Genomic DNA, 19,241 nt, shown 5'->3' with positions numbered 1-19,241 from the left:
ACCTCAGTCCGCTTTAAGAGAAGCTCTTAATTGGAATTTTCAAGAAACGGGAGTACTTAGTTTTGCACAAATTCCTAAGTGCTACAAGCTGGATGATGAAACAGCCTTTGTACTCTTCACAGCTATCCAGGTCCACACTCTGCCTCTCAATTTCTCTACAATGAAGAAAAAATTGGTCTTAGATTCCTGTTCCAAGAACCTCATTTTCTACTCATTTGCCTTGAAACAAGCTACAAAAAGTCAGGAGGAATTTTAGATGGAAGGGACATTGCAGGTCACTGGTATAGTTCCCTGATTTTTACGTGTTGGAAATAGGCACAGAGATAGTAATTGTTTGTCCAAGGCCATAGAGAGATGAAAAAGGAAAGTTTTCCTGTGTGTAATGTTTCTGATGCTCTAATACATGACTTTGCCACCTCAGCCTCTTCCGCTCAAAGGCCCCTCCCCCTTGTTAATGTCTTAGAATTGAAATACAATGTTTTTTAGAATTTAGGATCCTCTAGGTTTACAATCTGGTGTCTGTAAGTCACTCTAATACAAACCATACATAATAACTTTAAAGAAAAATCTGCTCAAAAAGAAAATTCTGAAGCAATGTAAATGGAACAAAAACTGATTTGAAGAGAGAGCTGTTATTTGCTCCAAAATTACACCTGTGGTAGCATTTCATTTACAACAACACCATATTCAGAATTCGATTCCTTTTTGTAATCAAGTATTCATATTAATTTAGTTTATAATCTTCGTGTCAGTATTTTTTTTCTCATAACTAGTTAATTGGTATAGCTAACACATTTTTATGAAACAGAGTTCAAATACTACCATGGCATTATCACGGGTTTGTTTTCTTTTTTGTTTAAATATATAGATATATTATGACGTGTAAAATTAAAGTATACTGATAACTGGATAGAGAAATTATATTTAACATTATGTAGTACATCTACAGAAGTTAACGCTCAGTTCTAATATTCACTAACAATTTTGTAAAAGCATATCTTAAAGAATAAACTTGTCTAAGATTATATTCTGATAAAAGTAAGGTTTATCACTGTCACACTTTAGAAACAGAAATGTGAATTCCTAATAGCTAAAGAAAACCAAGACAGTAATAACAATAATAACAGCAGCATTGAGTGAGTACTTACAGGGCCTCTTCTCTTCATTCCAATCCATTCTCTATACTGCACAATGGGCTTGTACAAGACGGTAGCCTTAGCTGAGTACTTCCTTCTACTCAAAGTGTGGCCCAAGGACTAGCAGCATTAGCATCACCTGGGGGCCTGTTAGACACGCAGACCCTTAAGCTTCAGAGGGACAAACTGAATCAAAATCTGCATTTTAAGAATCACCACCTTGGTAATCCATATGCAATTCAACTTTTAAGTACTTCAGATACATCATCTTATCATTGAAACTGATAGTTTTCATTCTGCAAAGCAGGGAATTGAGGCACAGAGAGGTTAAGTACCTTTTCTATCAGCATTAGTACAGGTGGTAGGTATTGCTGGCGAGTAACTGCCTGCATATCCAACCCATCTTCCTTATAAGTATTCTCCAGTTTTACCTAGGGTAGAAATGTGCCCAACCCCAGGTAAGACACATTTTCTCAAATGCTCTCCTAGCAGAAAATAGCTATGAGATAAAGGTGAAAACCAGCTACAAGTGCTGGGAAGGCTTATTTTTCTGATGAAAGGAACTAACGGAGCTGGTGCCTTCACTCCCTTTCACTCTAGGCTGGATTGTGGAGATGACAGCTGGAGCTGCAGCAGCCAGAATTGAACATTAAAGAAAAAGAAGTGGAAAAATAGAGTCTGCGCTCTTGATGCCATCATTTAAGAACTCAGCCAGTACTAGCAGCACCTACCCCTAGACTTCTTGTTTGTGAGAAAAGTTGATTCCACTGAATTCACTGCAGATAGATTTATTTCTTGTTACTTTCAAATACATCCTTAACTGATAAAGGCTACAATGATACACTTCTATCACCTATATTTTATTATTCTATCCCAGTGTTAAGGAGCAAGGCTTCCTTTGTTTCCAACTGGCATTCAATTTGCACTATAAAAAGCCACTTGAGATTATTACATCTTCTTCTAATGTCTTCAGACAGAAGTGTGTAAAGTGTCACACCACCCTCTCTGAGAAGTGGGGAAAATTATGGAAATGACAGGTCACAAAACGGTTCCCTAAAGGGAAAGGATCTGATGAAGAGACATGTGCTTTCTGCCTGACTTTCACATCCACTCACTTAAACATGCACCTGCCCACTTTCCCTGTCTGCTGATAGACTCTGCTTAACCCCCCAGTTGTACTGAGGCAGCAACGATAACGGCAGCATTTGCAGCTGCTCCCTGCAACTGGCGGCAGTGAAATGCCTGAGTGTGACACGTCTGTATTAGAAGATGTCACCAAAAATGACAGAATAGATTGGGTGTGGCAGAAGCTAAAGGAGAGTGACAAAGGCAGGGAACATCAGTGTAATGAGCAGAACTGCATCAAAATGTAAATATCACAATCCTGAGCTAACAACGGGGTCCCATGGGACTTTTCATCATCCCTGAATTTCACAGGTAATAATGGAAAGCCTACAGGACCCTCCCTGCTAAAGCTATGAGTCATAAGATCAGTTTGGTGGCAGCTAAAAACGTCTTCAAGAACCCTTCAGACTATCTGAGATGCTCTAAAGAATGCAGGTTGAAATGGGTTCTGTTACAGCAATGTTCCCACTACTTCATCCGCCTGGTGCTATCCTTTAAGAATTCTGACAATGACAACATTCCAAGATGGTGGTGAATTGAGTGGAAGCTACACTAACACTCTCCCAGGACAAGACTGGAATTACAAGTAAAATACAGAATAATCATCCTGAATAACCAACTGAAGATGAGCTGGAGAGCACCCTCAAAACCAAGGACATTAAGTAGAGACTACACAGAGACTGGTAGGAAGTGTGGTGGTGTGAGAGGGCTGAGGGGCTCCCACAGGCAGCAGCTGAAGTTCCTGGAGGATATCTCAGCTGTGAGGGTTCCCACTGAGAACTCCGGAATCTAATCCCCAAGCTGGGCTCCCCAGTTCAGAGCACCAGAACTGAGAGGGGTACTCACATAACATCTGGCTGTGAAAAGCAGCAGGGTTTCTGTCGGCCAGGGAGAGATGGCTGGAAATGCAGGCACCCTCTTAAAAGGCCAACACACAAAGTTTCATGTGCAGCCACTCACCCTGGGCTCCAGCGGAGGGCACAGTGGACTGGAGCTGTGTGAGGAGAATCTAGGAGGGCTGGCTCAGGGGATAGAGCTCAGAGGGCAGCCATCTGGATTCCTGTGCTGAGTCATTCCCCATACTGCAGAGGACATCTTTCTCAGGTAGACATTTAGTGTCCGTAGAGCTTTTTCCTGGGGAATAAGCAATTGCCCCACCCCATTGGAAAACCTCTCACCCCACCCTATGGAGTTTCTACAGCCTGAGGCTCATTATGAGACTGAATAACAATCAGCCTCTGAGTGCTTTGAGTCTTTGCCTGAATTGCTTCTGGACCCAGGGCTTAGAGAAGCAGAACTTGGTGTGAATCTTGGTCCTTCCCAAATGCACCCAGCCCCAGTGGAGGAAACCACAAGCTATGGAGTACAAAAAGCTTTAAACACGGTACTCGAGGCCAGTCACAGTGTCTGACATTGGTCTGCACTAGAGACCATCCAAAAGACTGGGAATCCTAGAAGATCTACCTAATACATAGAAACAAAGCCAAACAGGCAGTCAAAATGGGGAGACAATAAAACAAGCCACAAATGAAAGAACAAAAAAACTCCCCAGAAGAGTAGCTAAATTAAATGGAGAAAAGCAATCTAACAGATATAGAGTTCAGAACACTGATCATAAGGATGCTCAACACCATGAGAAAAGAAATGGAAACTATGAAGGAAATGAAGAATGACATAGTAGAAATAAAAAGCACATTGGAAGGAATAAACAACAGATTAGAGGAAGCTGAGGATTGGATCAGCAAATTAGAAGACAGGGTAGAAAAAATTACTCAATCAGAGAACCAAAAAGAAAAACAATTAAAATACCGGACCGTTTAAGGGAGCTGTGGGACAACATGAAGCACAACAATATTTGTATCATAAGAAGCCAGAAAGGGAAGAGAATAAGCAAGGGATAGGGAATTTGTTTGAAGAAATAATGGCGGAAAACTTCCCTAACCTGGTGAAGGAAAAAGTCATACAAGTTCAGGAGGCACAGAGAGTCCCAAGCAAGAAGAACCCAACAGGCCCACACCCAGACACATCATAATTTAAATGCCAAAAATTCAAGACAAGAAAGAATCTTAAAGGCATCAAAAGAATAGCAATCTGTTACCTATAAAGGAGCTCCCATAAGGCTGTCAGTTGATTTCTCATCAGAAACTCTACAGGAATGGAATGAAGTATGCAAGGTAATAAAAGAAAGAATCTAAAACCAAGACTACTCTATCCAGCAAGACTATCATTCAAAATAGATAGTGAAATAAAGAGCTTCCCAGAGAAAAAAGGCTAAAACAGTTTATCACCAACAAGCCAGCATTGCAAGAAATGTTAAAAGGACTGCTGTAATAAGAAATTGAAATAGAGAGAAAAAGAAACGTAGGCATAAAGAAATAAAACAGCAATAGATAAGTACCTATCAATAATAACCTTAAATGTAAATAGATTAAATGCTCCAATCAAAATACATAGGGTAGCTGAATGGATAAGAAAATGTGACTCAAATATATGCTGTGTTCAAGAGACCCACCTCAGAATAAAAGACCCATACAGGCTGAAAAAAAAACCAAAAAACTTCTGGAGGACTTTAAGGGGGAAATTGACAGCAATACAGGCATAGTAGGGGACTTTAACACCCCACTGACTTTACTGGATAGATCTTCCAGACAAACAATCAATAAGGAAACAGTGACTAAATGACACATTAGATCAAATAAATTTAATTGATATTTACAGAACATTTCACCCCAAAACTGCAGAATATGCATTCTCCTCAAGTACACATGAGACATTCCCAAAGACAGACCACATGTTAGGCCACAAAACAAGTCTCTACAAGTTCAAGAAGGCTGAAATCACATCAAGCATCTTCTCAGTCATTTATACCATGGAACACTATGCAGCTGTAAAAAAGAAGGGTCCTTTACCCTTCAAGAGCATGGTGGGACCTGGATAGTGTTGTGCTAAGCGAAATAAGCCAGTAAGAGAAAGACAAATATCACACAATCTTACTCGTATGTGAAATCTAATGAACAAAATAAACTGATGAACAAAATAGATCCAGAGACATAGAAGCATGGAACAGACTTATGAATCTCAGAGTGAAGTCAGGAGCAGGTGGGTGGGTGGGGAAAAATGAACCTAAGAACTTATATACATATATGTATAACCCATGGACACAGACAATAGTGTGGTGAAGACCTGGAGGGGATGGTGCTGGGTGGAGGGGAAAAAAGGGGGACATTTGTAATACTTTCAACAATAAAGATAAATTAAAAATAGATAAATAAATAAATAAATAATAAAAGCACTTAAAATTTGAAGAAAAAAAGAATTCTGACACTGTTATTCTGGTTTATAGGTTTTAAGAATAACAAGCCAAGTTTTTATATTTAATCTCTTTGAAATGGTGGCAGGCTTTAATATAAACACTATTAGTAATATGGTTCTGTTTACTTTTCCTGTTACTTATCTTTGATCTTGCAACTCTGTAACGGTTATTAAGGCAAAAGCTACTCACAATGATAAAAGGATATTCCGTTTTAATTTTTAGTTATCAGGGGACTTTACTGTAATGTTCTAATGACAACTCCCTTTAAAGTGGCCCTACATTCGCCCCATTCCCTCATAACATTTCACCACCTAAGCCCACACCTTTTACTCTCTGGAGATGGTAGAGCTCCAGCTCCTCTAACATCTATTGGACCATTCTTTTGCTATTCTACAAAGTACAATCATCAGCCTCACACTTTTTGTTTCGATGATGATTCTCTCACATGCCCTAGATAACTAATTATATCTACTCTCCCATATTCCCCTCTACCCGACTGGAACACCAGCCTTGCAATTCCATTTTCTTTTAATTAAGACTTCTTCTTTCTTGGTATCCAAATTTTAATCTTCCTTGTAAACCTGCCTGGCATTTTAGTTCACTATTTTCTTTCTTAAGAGATTGACAAGCTTCTCTATGTAATCATGGTAACAAATATGAATTTGTTCCATTTACTGCTGTTGCCTGGCTATGGCCGATTTGCCTAATTCTATTGTAAAGGCTTTTAAAAATTTCATATAATTGAAAAATTTTGGACTTCCCAACCCCTATATCTGAGTAGCAATTCAGCATCTTTTGCTTCAAATGTAAAACCTACTTGTGAGTAACTAGGAGCAAAGTGGAAACCTTTCACCTTTTTCTAAATGTCTCCCATGGCCTTTGTTCACATTCTCCCAGACCACTCCTCCAATTCAAGCCTGGAGATCTCCTTTCCCTGGAGAGGTTTCAATACATACCATACTAAAAGCACCTGATCCTTTTACCTTCTTAATGGAAGCCAAATGCTTCCCTAGTACTTACTAAAATGCTTTTGGTACCACTACAAAACATAATCTAAATAATGGGTTTGGGAATGCCATTAGGAAGCTCTCTCATCCTTTCTTCAACCTTCCTTAACCTTGTGACATAGCTCTACCCCTCAACTCACAGAAGAAATTCATTGTATCACTCATCATTTCATAGTCCTGAAATACTTCTAAAGTCTAGTAGACTTCACTAAGCATCTCCACCAAATAGTTGAAAACAGCACTATCTTAATGTGGACGTATATTTTTCTGTGAATACTATATCAGAAGAAGAAAAACCTTACATTTTTCATTATGCTTTAAATCAAATTCATAATACCTTAACTGAAATACCATAGTACAGAAAGAATGGCCTCCCACACACTACTGGAACAATCTCTGTCTGTGCTACATTTTACATTCACTCCCTAATGAGGAACATCCTGAATTTTAATAAAGATGTTTATTTAAAAGGATGCTCTTGTAACAGAGTACTATATTTTTGAATTTTATATAAAAACTTTTATTTTTAACATGTTTTAAATATTGAAAAAAACAAGTATAAATACAAAAAACTTAAAAATTCACATCATTTAACTCACATCAAATTAAGATAAAGATGGACTTATACTTTTTTACATGCTAGGTGGTTTTTTTTAATTTTTAAAAAGGTATAATAAAAACTTACAAATATATGAAAACTACACCTAATGTAAGTCACCTGAAATGAGAAAACCCAGTGGGGAATTCTAAGGGATCAATGTCTTATGATAAATTGATTTTCCTACTTTGATGAGCTTCTACGTGAAATCTTTTTGAATTTAAATGTTAATTTTATTATCTTCATCCTTTACTCTTAAATGATAAGATCTGTACCTCAAGAAATGAGAGTATATCAAATTAAAAACAAGTTTTCAGAATTCTATTTTGTCAGGAATATTAAAAATTCAAATACTCATTATATTATATCTCATGTCGTTTATTTTCTTTATTTCACAGGGCATATCTAGTTATTATTTAACTTATCTGTAGCTCAAAACAAATTAAGATAAGGCAGAAAATACAGTTTCCTTAAGAAGAGAACAGAGGAGTGTCAAGAAGTTTCTACTGGAATTAACACTTGCTTTATTGCCTCTGGGAATGCCACACAACATAAACACTCTCGCACCCCTACAGCAGACAGAAAGACGTGCTCTCTGATCGCTATGTACTTCCACAGGGAGCATAACTCTCAGCCTGGCAGTGAATATGCCAGAAATCACTATTCCCTTTCCGAGAGAAGACTTACAGTTCAATAAAGGAAATACAGGGTGATCATACAGTACTCTTAATTAAGGAGGGGGAAAAAGAAAACAATGTCTAGGACACTCAAAAGGCAGAAAGAGCCAAAATCTGGTGTAATGTGAATTTCTGCAAAGACTGGTTCTTGTTCATCATAGTGTCTCCAGCATTTAAAATAGGGCCCAGCAAATCGCCAGCCCTTAGAAACAGTTGGATGAATGAACTATGTATACAGGCACAGAACTATATATGGTGCAAGTAAAAGTGATTTCTTACTTCTCTAAACTTCAATAGCATGTTCTAGTGTTTCAAGTTATATTAACAACCTGTCCTCCGAGGAAGGTCATCCCCTGAGGCCGACACTGGACGTTACATCTTCATACCTGCAGAAGGTCGGGCACGCCAGAAGCCTTCAACGCACATGGTGAGGGAACAGAATACTAGAATAATTTCATGTCACTCCTTCCATGTTAACATACTGAAAAGCAATGAATTACTGACTGGCCAAGCTGTTTACTTGGCCATCTCCACGACTAACATAGATTTCTACAATATGACTGAGCTGTAGCAATAAAAATAATAATACTGAAACAAATGGCTGGGTCATGCCTACGGTCCAGTTTATCCACTGCATGTTCAAAGACGAGGGAAAAAGAACGACTTTGATTGCACCTGAGTTAAAAGCTAGAGGGCAAACAATACGGTGGGTAAAGCACACTTGTGCCTGAAAAAGCAAAAATAACAATCCCTGGAAATTACAGCTGGGGGCAACACCTTTCTAACAGCAATGGTTGACAGAACAAACTGCTACTAAGTAATGTTTTAAGGGAAAAACAAAGCCTTCGCCTTCGATTATTAAAACACAGGCAGTATTCTCTGGGCCGTGCACTTCAATGACGTTACCTTGAATTTTGCTGGAGATTTGAGAGTATAAGTCCCACCATGCAATCTCAGGCATGTTATTGCTGCCTTTTCTGTGAAATAATTGCAAGCTATATATATGTAGTTAAAACAAACAGAATAAGTTTCACAAAATTACCTCCACTCTCAACATTTCTGAAGAAGCCGGTCTTAGTGCTAGTCTGACAGGGTTACTCGCAGCGTTAGTGCGGGTGTGGAGAAACATACGATGTTCCTTAGTTTTGCCCTGAAATATTAGAAAGAATCCAAATGCATGTGCATAACACTGCCCTGTGGTGGTGGTGGTGTTATTTTAACCTAACATGCACTGTAATGAAGCCCATAGGATTCTGGTGCCAGAGGGGAGTAGCAGGTAGCTGGCCAGGGGACAAAATTGAAGGAACTGACTTTGAAAAGCATGCCCGGCCCAGCCGGGCGTGGCTCAGCGGTTGAGCGTCGACCTAGGATCCAGGCGATCGGGGTTTGATTCCCGGTCAGGGCACATGCCCGGGTTGCGGGCTCGATCCCTAGTCGGGGACGTGCAGGAGGCAGCCGATCAGTGACTCATCATTGATGTTTCTACATCTCTCTCCCTCTCCCTTCCTCTCTCTGAAATCAATAAAGATATAAAAAAAAAAAAAAAAGAAGAAGAAAGAAAAGCATGCCCAGAGTTTCCAGCCTCCCCTGTAGCATCTCACCTCAGGCAGCAAGTGCCTTTCTGCTTTCTATGTTTCATGCTTTCCACAAAATAATTTTATGTGAATAGGAAATAACAAGTGACTTGATAGTAGTCATTTACACATTTCCTGAAAGCTATTTACACCCTTATGTGAAATCACCCTAAACTCATTTCCATTGTCTCACTCATGAAATAATTGTGTCCCCGGTGACCCTTAGGCAAACTCAAGTGAGTGCAATCTGGTGGCAGAGAGTGAAAAAATCTCTGAAATTTCTCGATGCCAAGGCTTATTCTGAAAATTACCCTCCTATGGACACTTTAGGGAATCTAAGAAGTCTAAGTCAGAAGGGGTGACAGATGAGATTCTAGCTGCCTTGTGCTTCTTCGAGAGCATCAGCCCCAAGTGCAGCTGCTGAGTGAGGAGAATGCCAAATATCACAGCTTTTCAAAGAAGCAGAGTCCCCGATGTTGGAGGTTTATGTGCCCTCCACCTGAGACTAGAACTTCTTGACAACTTAATCTCATGTGCCCTCCACCTGAGACTAGAACTTCTTGACAACTTAATCTCCTCCGTTGTGCTCATCCTGCAGCTCACTTTCCCTTCCTCCTGAACTCTTTAGAGAGGTTACAGGTCATTTACAATGTGCTGTCTCCCTCCTGATGCTTCCACCACCCCTACCCTCATAGGATGCTGTCAAGTGTCAGGCATACACTCCATAGTTACAAGACCTTTCAAGTACCTGGCACATCCCGTATTAGGCTGATCAACATGCTTCTTTCAGATTAACATCTCTAAAATCACTACTGATGTTTTATAATGAGCTTTTTTGATACAAATATAATTTTGCTCCTACAGGTAAATTCATTATCATGAACTGATGATGCCAAATTGTGATATGTCATAATAATTATAGAAAGCAATAAATTTGTCATATTTCTTTTATGGTACGTTTTGTTTTCAGAGATTCCTTACACATACAAAAGTGTGCCTGCACAATGAAACTCACTGTGTAAGAAAGATACAAACATCTCCTTTCTTTAAATGTGGGTTATATGAGCTACAAATTTATCATTTTTTAGAAGTCATAGCTGTTATAAATTGAAACACTGGGTGATGTCTTCTATTGCATTCATAGTAGAAGTAGTATAGTAGGACCAAAAATAATAGTGATAATAATATCAATATGTATTGAGGTTTTAGTCTGCATGTCAGAAACTGTCCGAAGGATTCAGATTCAAAAAATTCAATCCCAGAAAACCAATAAGTTACATAATTTTACTCTCATTGTACAAATAAAGAAACAAAAGCAAGGAGAGGTTGAGTAATACGTTAAAAGTTTTGTAGTTAATATAGGGTGGCAACAGAATTCAAATCCAAAGATGCTGGTATCCAGAGGCATTGGTCTTAACCATTACTTTATACAGTAATACAATGTTGTTTTGAGGTCAGAGTCCCTCTTAGGTTCTGGGAGAGATCAGATTTTTCTATACATTTTCCACTGAATAGTCTATATTTTATTTTTATAAATTTGAGAGTAGTAAAATTCATAGAACATGTTACCACACATCACCCTATAGCCTGAGGATAAATATCCAAGAGTGAAGTTGAAAACTCACCCTCAGCCACCCTAATACTATGATCGTACGTGTTTTTCATGGCTTTAAGCTGTAAGATTCTTCAAGGTTTCAGAGTATAAAACAAGAGAACTGAGTGGAAAAAAAAACAAAAAACCTATCTAGACAACCTCCTCAAAACAGCCTTTTGACATGCAATTAAGCATGGTACTCAATCTAGATTCTCCAGACTAAATCTATAATTTAGATACCAAGGCTTGTCATTTCTAATAGTTGTCACTGTTTAACACTGTGGATGTTAGCTGTCAAAATATACAAGGCCTGTCTACACATCCACTTTTCCAATGACCCCATAAAATTCATCTAAAAAACAAATGTTGCTCCTTTCATTCAGTTAACAATTGGAAAGCCTCTTATGGAATATAAAAATAGACTAGCGATACCATGAATTGTTAGCTCCAGTGACTAAAATAAAGAAAAGGAAAAACCGATTCGGTTATTTGTTCTAGTTGATCTGAATGTGTGGTCTTGGTAGATAAGACATCAAGGCAAACCCATCTCAGGCTTCCAGGCTCACAAGGAAGTAGGCCCACTAATGCACAAGACATTCCAGTATTTTCTGGTCGTGATTTTAAAGGATGCGACCTTGTAAGATGGCATCTCCTTGAAGAACTCTCCCCTGCTATTCCCAACAATACTAAGACTCATCAAATGTATGTCACACTATGCTTTCTTAAGAATATTAATTTCCTTGAGCCCCATAATATCCCTGTGAAATATAAACAGAATAAGTAGAACTTTTCCTTCCATTTCACAGGGGAGAAAATTAAGTCACAGTTCAGATAAATGAATCATCCAAAATCATCCAAAATCATAGTCAGTTCACGGCAGAACTGCACCTAACATTAAATCAGAAATTTGAGTAACTGGTGTAACAATGGTTCCAATTCACAAGAACTCAGCCTTAGATATGCTGATGCTAATAGTGAAAGTCTAAGGTGGTAATTAAATAACAACTGCTCCATTTATTTTAAGAATACTTTCTATCTATAGTTGATTCTTTTCCCCAGTAGCACAGTAAAATAAAATAAAATAAATAAATGCAATAAATGTTTATTCAAGAAATATTTAATTGAGTACTTACTGATGATAGGAACCAAAGAACAAAATGGACTAAAATCCCTGACCTCAGTGAGCCTACGTAGTAGCAAAAGAGACCAAAAATAAGCAATGAACATAACATGAATAAAGATATAAATTATCTTGCATGTATTTGGTTGGTCAGGGTAGGCCTCATTGGGAAGAAGAGATCAATGGATATCCAGGGAAAAGGCTCCAAGGAGCATCCTGGTGCGTTCAAAGACCGGCAAGGAAGCCAGTGTGACGGCAGCATTGGCAGGGAGAGTCGTGTGAGGTGAGGTCAGAGGAAAAACAGAGAGACAGGTCCTGCAGGGTGCTGGAGGCCACCACAGAAATCTGGGCTTTATTCTGAATGAAGTAGAAACCACTGCAGGGTTTCAAGCAGTTGAGCAGCATGATCTGACTTAACTTTTAAAGAGGATCTATTATTAATCATTAAATATCTTAAAATTGTATCACTGGGTATATTGTATAACCTTTGTTATATATGTGAATCCCAATTTACCCTCCTTCTCTCAGAATAAAATACAATGATTCCCATATTCCCAGAGAAAATGCCAAAGCTCAGGTTGTCTAAGTACCTTGCCTAAGGTAAGATCTAGCAAGTGGCACAGCCAGGTGAAAAGAACAATTTTTCTAACTCACGGTCCAGAACTGATTGCTCTTTCCTATTTATTCATTTATATTAGTCACAAAGGAAAGAAAGTGATAATTGAGATTAATTATCCAAATTACTCATCAATAGAGATGTTCAGTTTGATATATTAAAATAGAATCAAACCCATTTTTTCCCTTATTAATTTCTGGAACATAATGATACAAGTAATTTCCCTGAACTTTCTCTTTGGAATGACATATGAACATTCAGGCTAAGAACTGTGGATGCAGAAGTAACCATAAGAATAATTTACATTAACAACTGTACATTTAGAAAATTTGTAGAAGTCTTTTAGCCACTGCTATTTATTAACTCTCTACTATATGCTAGTCACTGTGCTAAATTCTTTGCATATGTCACTGTATTTAATAGTTCATCAAAACTCTAAGAATGTTACTATTAGTAACACCATTTTATACAGGACAAATGTGGACCCAGAGAGGCTAAGTTTCAAAGGTCATAGGATTGTTCAGTACCAGAACCAGGATTTTCCCTAAATCCCCACAGTCTAAAGTTAGGTTCTCTTCACCAAGCAACACTGCAATTCTGCAGCAAGATGCTCAACATATCACTTGAACATGGTCAGCCAGGTATGAGTAGCTCCATTTTACAGATGATTAACTGGTCACAGAAAAGTTAATCAAGCCATCAACATTTATTTTATGGCCACAATATGCAAATCAATATTTAGTTGCTGAAAGCACACAGATTTATGATACAATATCTTGTCTCAATGAGCTTGCAATCTTGTTAAAGTAACAAGAGACACATAAAAACATAATAAATAATCCAAGATAGCACATAATAAGTACCAAATGAGATACAGAGCCAACAACCACTAAAGAAATTCAAGAGAGAGAAAATTGAATCTGGGTGCTTCAATTCAGTTAAGAAAAATCTTTACTAAAGAGGACCAGTGTTGACGTGGTCTTTATAGAACAGGTAAGGTTTAGATCCTCAGAGAGGAAGAGGAAAGGTAATTCCAGTGAGAGGCGATAATATGCCCAAAGGCCCAGGCAGAAGACGTGGATGGCTTAGCAAAGGAAAGTGAATAGATGCATTTGAAGTGCAGAATGGATGGGAGGGCAAAGGAAAAATGGAGCCAGAGAAGTAGATTGTAGAAAACCCTGATCGGCAACTTAGACAGCTAAGGGAAGAGAGAGGAAATAGATCTTTGTTGAATGGCCAGTGTGTGGCACGAGCTTGTGTACACTTTTGGTTTATGTAATCCTCTCGTCAGCCCTATGAAGTAGAAAGGGAGATCTATCATGGCTATTTTAAATAAAGGAAACTGAGATTAACTGGGAAAGGCACAGTTTTGTGTGTGGGTGGAGAAGAAACTCCAATCTAGATCTATCTGCCTCCAAGGTCCATATTCTTTCCACTACTCCTCACCACCGTCTACTGAAGGCAATGGGGAGCCACGGAATGCATCTGATCAAGAAAAGAGAGTGGCATATAAAAGTATCGTAAGAATAAAAGAACACTAATAATATTAGCATATGTAAAACATCAGATAAAGTTTGGGAAACCAGAAAACACTAGTCAAGAAGATCCACTTAATCTATTACATTAACCCAAATAAAATGGTGACAGGATCTATATTTGAGTCTTGACAATGTAAGTAAAAATGAATGTAAGAGACATTACAAAAGAAATATAAAGAGATAAATGGCAAAATCCATGCCCTGCCACAGGTAGTTTCTACTACCAGCCATACAGCCACAGTGTAATAATTTCTCCTAAAGCCTCAGAGACAAAACCCAAGGTCTAGCTCAAATATTTTTGGTTTTGGACAGCACATAATTTATTTAAAAGTGATACAATTCATGGCTTAGGGAAAATATCTGCCTCAGTGCAATCTAACTCTCAAACCACCATCATGAATTGTGAAAGCCTTATGCTAGGCATATTTCTGTTGCATGAGTTTGGCAATAGCTCTTTGTCATATATGCTAACATGGACAGTAATACCTTATATTCATGCACATTAAGCATACTAATTACTAAGGAAATGGTCTGTTCCTTTCAGTCTTTCCTTTTAGAAAACTAACTGCAGATTAGTCCATTGAATTCTTTCTGAGAGATACAGTGTCATATTTCTGAACATTGTTCCTTCTCAGCATTTCTCTCTTAAAATGCAAGGTAATACTCAGGATTCAAGTCAAAAACTAATAGCAATTAAATGACCTATTATTTAAAAACACATTGTATTTTTCCTGGCTCTTTCTGATTCCTAGACAATGCAAATCGTATAATTGCTAAATATATATTAAATTAACAACCACCTACATTTTTCAAAGAAAGTATTTACGTAAACATCCAGGTACTTATTCAACTTAATATTGCTAAATTGCCAACCTGGTAATAACCAGGCTAACTATATAAATCTTTGATTACTATCAAGTGTTCAACTAATTTCTCTTAATTTTGAATTAACTGTTAAATTGAACACCCTAGTAAGTACAGCACACATGTGATAAATGTGCGCATACAGATATATATCTCACATTAGAAGGGATAAGTAATGATATTTTAACTCAAAACCCCTTTAAGAATTACACATTTAGCCTTCTTTCACCTAATCTCCTTAGTATCATATAGCTATGCTGAAATATAATTAAAATTTAACATATTAGCCAAGCCTAATTTTCTTTACCTTTATGAATAAAAACAGGTTGCTTTTCTGAGTTGAAAAATTAATGTTTACATTTCAAGTCAAACTCTGCCACAGCCCAATAAATTTAGGCCTACAGTTAACGTGAATCTAAATGTCTTTGAAAGTTCCAAGAATGCCAAACCTGTGCTGCATTTTAGAAATGCCACATGCTGTATAAGAAATATCACAGAATCCTAAAAAGAGTGTGTGTTGAAATACAACACAGATACTCTTTTATTTATGTAACCCATTTGTGCCTATCTGTACTGATGTTAAAATGGACACCTATAAAATGTGATGAAGGAAACCAGATATTACACAAGCATTTCTGCCCAATAATGTGGCCCTTTCACATACTCCAAGTTTACAAAATTTAACCATTGTAAATGAACTAACTTAAAACTACTCATGCAGAAGGTCAGGGCTCTTATAGGACTTGAGCAATTCTATAAAAGATATGTTAAATATGTTGTGTGTATGCATAAAAGGAATCACAGAAAATGTTTATTTCATACACCTTACTTTCTATTATCTACGGTGTTTTAATACATGGAAATGCATTTATACATAAAATGTATTAAAATATAAATATTTATCTTAACTTCTAAAGGCATTATTTCGTGAGAGTTTAAAAAAGGTAAAACTATTTTTACCTCCCAGTCCTGGTCTCAGCCGATTATCGTAACCATCCAGAAGTCTGTCTAGAATTCTTGTAAAGATGGTAATGTTATTTTCAGGCCCATCTTCTTGGATGTTAGCCAGCACCAACCTAAACAGATAATTTTATAAGCTGATACATATACATATGTGTTTTGCAAGTGCCAATATGCTTTTCTTTCTTGATTTGAATTTTAAGGCTCCCTAAACTGTTAGTGCAACCCACTCTTCTTTTCACTTCGATAAATACCTATATGTCTATGGGGGAAGGTAAATAAGCTGTGGAAAATGGATACTAAATACCAGATTATTAGAAAGTTTGACGTCAAAATTATTTCAGGTATCTACCCCCTAGCAATGTGTATGGACTATCCCTTTTTTTCCTAAAATCTATTCCCTAGAATATATTATGATTGCAGATTATCACAAGCAGATACTATTAGTAATGTTATTCTAACTACAACAATCAAAGGGTCTCCTGAAATAATTCTTCAGTGATTTGAATATTAATTCAGAAAAAACTTGCTCCCTTGGAGACACTAAATTTCTCTGCCTTCCTCATGAGTGCCTTTCTTTTTCCCTTTATGTCTTTTTCTCTTTCTAAGCCAAGATGACTTCCTTACTTTGGGAATACCTCCACCCAATGGCCAAGCGCAATACAGACATCAGGGGAACTCTGCTGGCTGTGTTCCAGGCTGCGCGGAGCCAGGAGGTGGAGGTGGGCTCTGAAAGGATCAGCAGCACATTCAGAGCTGCAGACAGCCTAGGAGGTCGAGGCCCCTCCTGGCAGGACTTTGAGAAAGAGACAGGGGTCACCTAAAGATTCAAACGCCCAGCTACTTTTGTAAGTGTGTGTGTGATAAATTTGTGGAAAGAACAAATGGTCTTAAAATATCACCAAAAAGGGGGTTACAAACAGTGATTTTCTCCATTATTTTTCCATCAGAAAGCCAGAGACCTGATTTTGTGACATCCAGCAAATTGATGCAGAAGCATTCTGTATAAAACAGAATGTCCCTCTACACTGCCATTTTCCCCCAGAATGATTCAGAGATTTAAATTACTGGCCAAAAATAAGTAAATAGAGAATCTTTTATATAATAGAATGAAACACTGGCATGAGCATTATTGGTCAAATACAGAACAGAAAACTAATAGAGGGAAATATGGTTAAGCTGAGGATTTTCAATGATTATTAATTGATCAAGTGTGTTCGCTCCTTTAAAATAAAAGATTCTATGTAATCTGCATTCTGAGCAAGGTGTATTATGTAAAACATCGTTGACAGGGTCCATTTGCATTTAAATGATTACACAGCTAGTAGCTAAAAATAGTCACAATACATCAAAAACTGATAACCAATTTAAAATATTGTCCTGAAAGCAGGGAAAATATTAAAACACTGATAAAGATAAATGTTTAAAAATTACGTAAGCAAATTAGTTCAGACCCTCCATCCTCAAGTTCCTACATGTCTTAAGCTAATTTTCGAACCAATCACTAAGACAGTCATAAAGTTTCACATAGAGCTTTTCAGTCAAAAGTGGGTTTTTTGAATCACATATCACAGTTTCTTTCTAAAGTCAGTATTAAGATGTCAAATGAGACTTTTCTCCAGTTAAAAGGAGTCTTTATAAAGAGATTTATTTCTTCTCAATTCTAGGAAATATTTTCATACTTTGACAACAGATTGGACAGAAAAATGAAAAGTTAAAAGGGAAATAAAGGTATAATAAACATTTTTTTCTAAAAAAAAAAAAAAAGGAGTGGTTACATGAACATTCTTATGAATCTTATATTTTAAGTCCCCTGGTATTTTAAAAACATACTAAAGGCAATCAATAAAAGATGTCCAGTGGTCATAAAAAAATCAGAAAAGACTACAACTATGATGAAATTACTAAAAGCAAAAAAATATTTCATGTTTGTAGAACATAGGCAAAATATTTAGTTACATGTTTAAAATCAGTACTCTTTATGACAGTAATTATTTTAAGAACAAAAGATCTCCAAATCAATAATATAAAAAGTTGATTAACAAATTAAGCTTTTATTTTATTGTTTGTGATTGTGAAGTTGTGTACTACCTCCACCTAGAGGTTCAAGGCTCACATATCATTTAGCTTTTCTCTGTTGACTAAAAGAGCCAAGAAGAAAGGAAAGAAAAGAAAGAGAGAGGGAGGGAGCGAGGGAGGGAGGAAGGAAAACGTGAAGTTAACACAAATGATTTTAGTTTGTGCTTTTTCATTTGGCTTAAAGAAAAACTAATGACTTCATTGAAGTTTGGTGTTATTAAAAATGCATATAACTTCATCCCTTCAATTCCTTGCAAGAATATGCCATCCAAAGGATACTGTTTTCTTCAGCCTTTTTTTATTTATTTTTTTTTTAGGAAATGTTTCCGTTCACTTTTGTATTTATAGCTAAAAGCCAGAAGCAGTGAACTTTTTATCACGTCTGCCACTACGTAGTTCAGGTTCTTGGTACAATCTTTTTAAATCATTAGAAAAAAATTCTTCCGAACACGCCTCGCTGGGAAAGGCAGCCCTCCCCGAAGCCGCGCCGCGCGCTCACCTGGCGGGGCCCCCCACCAGGGAGGCCAGCAGCAGCAGCTGCGCGCTGCCCACGGTCGGCCTCATGGTCCTCGCCTCCCTTCGGAAAGCCCTGGAAGGAAACCGAAAGACGCAAAATGAAATGCCGCCCCGCCGTCCCAGCAGCCCCCGGAGGCCGTCATTTCGGGGGACTCTGCCACAGCTGGGGGGCGGTTCCAGCGCAGGGAGCAGGGCGAGCTGGCGGGTGAGCGCCGGCTCTGGTTTGGGGGGTTCCTTCTCCTTCTGACAGCCAGATGATCAAGTCATCACACTCTGCCCGTCGTCAGCAAACACTGTTTTGCGCGCACACACAGACGTGCAATAACAACACACGGGACCCCGAAATGACATGGGAGCCAGAGGGGAGAACGGGCTGGAGGGGAGCTCGAGAAGGGGGGCGAGAGGCGGGCGCCTCGTGCCACCAGCCGCTCTTCCAGGACCACCCCGCGGCCGAGGCGAGGGAGCAGGGGGCAGCCGGCCCCTCACGTCGAGCGTGTCTTCTCGTTCCGGGGCTGCAGTCCTCT

At 38.1% G+C, this 19,241-nt stretch overlaps 1 protein-coding gene across 2 annotated transcripts in view; it reads right to left on the bottom strand.

Annotated features, from left to right (window-relative positions):
• GABRA2 (gamma-aminobutyric acid type A receptor subunit alpha2) overlaps nt 1-18,771 on the bottom strand; it is a 110,343-nt gene extending 91,572 nt beyond the window's left edge. For both annotated transcript variants that reach the window (XM_087827605.1, XM_016206881.2), the window contains exons 1-2: nt 18,701-18,771; nt 16,123-16,238 (exon numbers count right to left, since the gene is read on the bottom strand). In XM_087827605.1, coding sequence (XP_087683731.1) covers nt 16,123-16,238; nt 18,701-18,765 — 181 coding nt within the window. In that variant the 5' untranslated portion in view covers nt 18,766-18,771. The remainder of the gene's footprint in view (nt 1-16,122; nt 16,239-18,700) is intronic.
• Nucleotides 18,772-19,241: the final 470 nt, after the last annotated feature.

The sequence above is a fragment of the Miniopterus natalensis genome, chromosome 1, assembly GCF_054644295.1.
Source record: "Miniopterus natalensis isolate mMinNat1 chromosome 1, mMinNat1.hap1, whole genome shotgun sequence".
Taxonomy (NCBI): Eukaryota; Metazoa; Chordata; class Mammalia; order Chiroptera; family Miniopteridae; genus Miniopterus; species Miniopterus natalensis.
This window is presented reverse-complemented; position numbering and strand designations above follow the sequence as displayed.